At 41.1% G+C, this 6,000-nt stretch overlaps 1 protein-coding gene across 2 annotated transcripts in view; it reads right to left on the bottom strand.

Annotated features, from left to right (window-relative positions):
* Positions 1 to 1,038: 1,038 nt before the first annotated feature.
* slc25a14 (solute carrier family 25 member 14) overlaps positions 1,039 to 6,000 on the bottom strand; it is an 86,785-nt gene continuing 81,823 nt past the window's right edge. For both annotated transcript variants that reach the window (XM_087992292.1, XM_043704270.2), the window contains 2 exons: positions 5,541 to 5,621; positions 1,039 to 4,861 (listed from right to left, as the gene is read on the bottom strand). In XM_087992292.1, coding sequence (XP_087848418.1) covers positions 4,820 to 4,861; positions 5,541 to 5,621 — 123 coding nt within the window. In that variant the 3' untranslated portion in view covers positions 1,039 to 4,819. The remainder of the gene's footprint in view (positions 4,862 to 5,540; positions 5,622 to 6,000) is intronic.

Here is a 6,000-nt window from a genome sequence, read left to right as displayed (position 1 = left end):
TTAGAAGGATATGGACCAAGTGCAGGGAAATGTGGTTAGCATGGATGGGACAATTTTGGTTGGCACGGACCAGTTTGGGCCAAAGGGCCTCTCTCCATGCTGCAGGACTCTTTGACTACAATAATTCAGCTAATGATATTTGAAAAATCAGCAGGAATTTTTAATCAACCCCTTCAGAGACGTTATGACAGACTTCTGGAACACATAGGTCTTGAACCCAAGCCTTCCGTGAGGGGGTAGGGACATTACCACTATGCCACAAGAATTCTAAACCTATTACACCTGGTATTACCGGCGGTCTCCCATCCAAGTACTATCCAGGTCTGAATCTGCTTAGCTTAGGAGTTTGGGTATTTCAAAGTAGTACAGCCATATAAAAATGATGAGAGAGAGAGTCAGCGTCTTCAGTGAGAACAGAAAGAGACAGAACCTTCACGGAAGAGACAGGCAGCACCTTCAGGAGAGACAGAGTGAGTCAGCACCCTCAGGGGGCAGTCCGTATTGTTAGTAAATCCTGTTAGATTAGCTGTCTCACAAGAAAGACTGGAAGAAATCTCATGACTCATCTCTTAATGAGTGGGGAAAGTGATAAGGTATCTGTCCCTCAACAAAGGAATGACATCGCAGGTGTGGAGCCGATTATAGGACACGTCCGATCTGATTATCTCTTCCCTGTCATTGGACAACTGAATGAATATAATTAAGGACATGATTGACATGACTATCTATCAGCCCCTTAAATGGACACTTAAAACAGGAGGGTTTGAAGGCAGAGGACAGCTCTCAAGTCAATCCATGCTCAGAGGGTGGAAGACATCATTGCTGAAGGCTAACAAAGATCAGACTTCTCTGCCATGTCATCTAAGCCAGGCCCTGTAAACTGCTCTCATCTGTTACATGTTGTGCATCCATGATGTCTTTCCTGGCTGACTTACAACTATCACTTCTCAACAACCACTTGTGAATTCTTAACCATTGTTAGCAATCTATAACCCTTGATCAAATATTACAGTAAATAAGAGAGGAAGCTAAGAAAAATCATTGCACAGCGTATATTTTATTTTCCATTTGAATGGTTTTGTGCAATAATCCAGAGGGGAACTGTGCAATGAACAGCTGAAAACATCTGAGAGTCCAGTGATATCCAATACGCATTGCTGATGAAATATTGAGATAAAGCAATAAGACTCAGCGCCAAAGTGATTGATGAACAATATCCCAGACCAATGTGCTGCTAATGTCTTAATCATAATTACTCGTGAAGAAACAAGAAATATTCTTTTCTGGTGTGTTCATGGCTCCCAGTCCCTTCAATTGTGTTCCCTCCCAGTTGGGGAACACTTCAGCGGTGCGGCACATTTGACCTCAGACCTTCGGGTGACAGTCCTCCAAGGCAGACTTCAGGACAGGCAACAACACAAAGTGGCCGAGCAGAGGCTGATAGCCAAGTTCGATACCCATAGGGAGGGCCTCAACCAGAACCTTGGGTTCATGTCATATTACAGGTGAGACCATTGCACTATACACACATACAGACATGGACTCTCCTACACACACACACACACCCGTACAGACCCATACACTCACACAGACCCTCTCTCATACACTCCCACACTCACTCTCTCACACAGACTTATACACCTTTACACTGATACGCACACATACACACTTTCTCACAGACACTCATAACCCCCGTCCCTACCCCCCCCCCCCCACATGCACAAGTTTGAGGTGTGAATTTGTACTTGCAGAATTACATTTGACTTTGCTTAAACATTGCATTAATCCATTTTTACATTAGAATCAGTCTGCACATTGTGGCACAGACAGCCTCACACAGGGCACCTCACACCTTCAATGCATTATCTGGGCCGACATGACACCAATTGTTGAAGTTCGCTTGAGAATGTAACTTTTAAAGAAGTTTTGCGATTTAGGTATGAAAGAACTGAAACCAACATGGTCGTTCTAAAAGATGAGAGACTTAACAAACAATCCAGGTCTTTTTCAACACAATTTCAGTTACATCACACTGTAAACTTTTGCTATAAATTCTGTGTCTTATGATCTTATACTCCAGAACCACCTGTGGAAGGAGCAGTGTGCCAAAAGCTAGAGCTTCCAAATAAACCTGTTGTACTATAACCTGGTGTTGTGTGATTTTTAACTTAGCCATATTTGAAGATCACTTAACCATTTTTTTCCACGCAAAGACTTTGGAAGAACTACAAATATATCATAAAGCATAGCTCTCAAATTAAAACTGAGATGTAAGAAAATAATTAAGATGTTGATGTAACAATCAGTTGCTCTGTCAGTGTTGGTTGTGAAGGAACATTATGTACCAGCTGCATGAGAAAGCCCTGGATTCATTATTTAATAACAAGAGGCAGAGACATAAGCAGGACAGCAAGGCGCTGATGTGTGAGAAGTCAGACTTTGAGAACAGGGCAATAGCATCCAACAATTCTGTATTGATATGATATTTAGGATGTTCAAAATTAAATGAAGTTGATCCACCAATGTACATAATTATAACATTCATTATTGTTATATTATTACATAAATACAAATCACACAGGGAGAGGTTTGCAAATCCCATTCTGTGTTCAAGCCCAAGCCCCAAAAAGCCTTGACAAACTCCAAGTATATACATACCAAAACTGATTAATTAAACAGGCATCCACACGGGACAACTCTCTCATCAGAGATTGTTCAACATTCTGTGTTACTTTGAAAAATTTGACAAGAGCTCAACCTGTTCAGCACCCAATGACTGGTCAGCACTAGCTTTCAGGCTCACATAAGGTAGAGAAACATTCGTGCTTTGTATTTCAAAATTAAATCTGACAATTCAATATATACTAGGTTATCTCACGAGGATTTCCCTACCCCTATGTTGAGTGTAATCTGAATAGGATCAAGGGACCACATTACACACATCTGCACCGCAGTAATACCTGATCTCGAAGTCACTAGCTCCCTCGAGACTTTAGTACTATCACCAACCTAAATGGGGAACATGGTCAAGACAGGCCACAGTGCCCATAGACAGGTATGAACAATGTCACTAACATGCAGTGTTAATAAAATCCATCCCTAAGGACAGCTTTGCTGCTTCCAATGGCATGTCATATTGGCCCAAAAATAAACCAGTAACCACAAATGTTTGCAGATTGTCTCAGATTTAGTTATTAACAGCTTAAAAATACTTTAACTTGAGTATCTCTTTTTTAAAATGATTTTTCCAAATTAAATTTAATACTGAAAGGATGCTGACATCTGATATGGAGGCAGTCATCAAATGATAAGTATTTGTTTTTCTCCAACAGGCAGTCCTAAAGGTTGACTATCAGAAGCTGTACATAATTCCTCTCTATGATCACATTGCAAGACAAAGGGAGACTATGTAATTTAAGCTCCTGTGATTTAGAGACAGCCCCTCAAAGCACTGGTGCATAACCAGCAAAACACCTCAAGCATGTAGAGAGGGTAAAAATAAAGATCTTTGTGGAGGAAAGCATTTGCAGACCATGCTGCAGGCTCATTTCCTAGTCCCAGGCTGCTCTGCATGAGAGTGAGAAGTGCCTGCCAACTGGAGTGACACTGTCAAAATCATCAGCATTTTGAACGGAGTGAGAAAGCAAGGTGGTTAAATTAATACATCACACTTTCAGCTAAAAAGCAGAATTAACTAGCTCAGCAAGCAAATTTATACCTTCAGGAATATGCAAAAGAAAATCAGACTGAAAATCTATTGCAAATTTGATTGACTCTTCTTCAGGAATCATTGTTTTTGAAAGTTGAGAACTTTCTGATGAGTGTTGTATGGTGACTGTATCTAACTGAAACTCAGTCCTGACATAACAATATCCAATGTACTTCAAATGCTCTTCCTCCAAACCAGTCAACTTTGTAAAATTTCTAGTTACAACTGGCATAAATACAGTTTCTGAGTTACTAATTGATTTGGCATTTCAACATTGTGTGAAATGTGGCCAAGGGTCCCAACATTCTGAAAACTACCCTCGACATTGTGCGCATTTGCTGAAGAACCTGAGCCACAGAATCTCACTTTTTATGTTGTGCGTAATGCATTCAAAGGTCTGCGCCCAAGATATCCCTACTTCTGCATTGTGCAAGACGAGGGGCCCAAGATCCAATAAATCATCTTTGAGTCTGCATCACTCTGCTCAGTTGACAACCAATGTGTTCTGAGCTGCCGGAATCACTGTTTTTGTATCACTGGTAGATAAATCCCGATTTAGGATCTTAATGAGCACACTCATTAATGAGAACATAAGCTGATATGTGGATCAGGGGCCACAGGCAAACATTTGAAGTCCAGAACATTCAAGTACAGGCAGCTTAAAGACAAGTTTGGCTTCAAGTGCAAAAGACCTCTTTATGAGTAACCCCCATATTCATGCACACTTTTCCACTGACAGATTCCCAGTTATGTGTTGAGCATGCATGTCCTCACAAATTCACATGCATTGTATGTGCAGCCTGACATTGGCAGTTGGGTTCCCCCCCCCCCACCCAACCCTGTTTCTATGAAGAGGTTTCCTATTTGACAGTATCACCATCATCAACTGGGACTGTAACTCATTGAATCTTCTCAATTGTTACCAGAAAATTAAAGTCATTGGTCTCTGTACGCGAGGCATCTGAATTCAAGTGCAGTAACATTCATGCAGCACCCTACAAGGGTGGAAGAAAAGGCAACGGGGTGAATGAAGGCTTCCCTCCTGTCAACAAACAAATGCCAGGCAGCAGTGCAAGCATGAAGAACAGTCCTGCAGAGACTAACAAGACATCATACAGGGATCTTTCTGAGCTGTTCATATGTAATGAAGAACTGAAAGGTACAGTTAAGGATACACAATATATTTGAGTTAATTATTGGTCAGCAAGCACAGTACAGAAATATGAAAATCTCTTATACACTTCTCAGTTGAATAACATTCATAATTTGTATCACTTTAACACTCAGCTCAGCCTCAACCAGCACTACCCCATCCAAGTTGTATTAGGAAGATTCTTTTATCGGATAGCTTCACTGGCAAATGCCCAACGTTGTATTGAGCTGCACAAGTCTGAAGGGCCCAGTTTGTGACCTGGATTCATATTACATTGGCTTACTGAGGATGGAACGAGCATGATTGGGGTACAGTGCAGTGTCCTTCCCACCTTGCTAATACTAAGGGAGGATGACTACTCTGCGAAGTTACTTCATTAATTGTTCCACATGTAAAGTCAAACCTTCCTTTCGCATACTGCAGATATTATCCTGACTTTCACACATTGCTTCTTCAAAAGTATTGACAAAATAATGCAGTATACGATGAGGATACTGACTGCATGACAATCATGACTTATCCTGATGTGGAAAGAAGTGGTGATGAAGATAACGAAGGGGCTTGTGCCTGGAGATACAATCTGCGATGACCTTGGCAGGATCCTGTGTTACATAAGAAAAATCCCAGCACACTGTTTAAAACAAAGTGAATGACAATCAAGTGAAGCAGAAAGGATACAATGATATTCCAAGGCCCCAGACGTAACCAATTGGGCCAGAATCCTTTGTACAGAGCCAAGAAACCTTCAGTCCTCCATGTCTGACAACACAAAGAGAAAATGTTACAACAGACATCCACACACCTCATTCTAACACTGCTCCAGTCTCTCACCTGTAGGAATTGCAGCAAGGTTCTGGGACATGTGAATGAGTTAGGCACTTCTCAAACCTATACTCATCTCCAGCAGTGTGAGGAGAAAAACTTCAAATTGGAGCAGCAATTGTGCATCAATGTCTGGTAGATTTTTAAATTGTTCTAAATGGGAATCTGTTAATGTTGGAATGCAAAATATTTTCAGTGAATGCAGCAATCTGGTCCAAACAAGCAGGGTGCATACTGCTGATCACATCCAGTCATCCTGCACAATACTGCATATGAAAGGACGATGAAAAGAAGTTCAGAGAATTTTCATACCGTT

The sequence above is a fragment of the Chiloscyllium plagiosum genome, unplaced genomic scaffold, assembly GCF_037043375.1.
Source record: "Chiloscyllium plagiosum isolate Xiang-an unplaced genomic scaffold, Cpla_swu_hap1 HiC_scaffold_11, whole genome shotgun sequence".
Lineage (NCBI taxonomy): Eukaryota > Metazoa > Chordata > Chondrichthyes > Orectolobiformes > Hemiscylliidae > Chiloscyllium > Chiloscyllium plagiosum.
The sequence above is the reverse complement of the archived record's forward strand: the minus strand, read 5'-3'. Positions and strand labels throughout refer to the sequence as shown.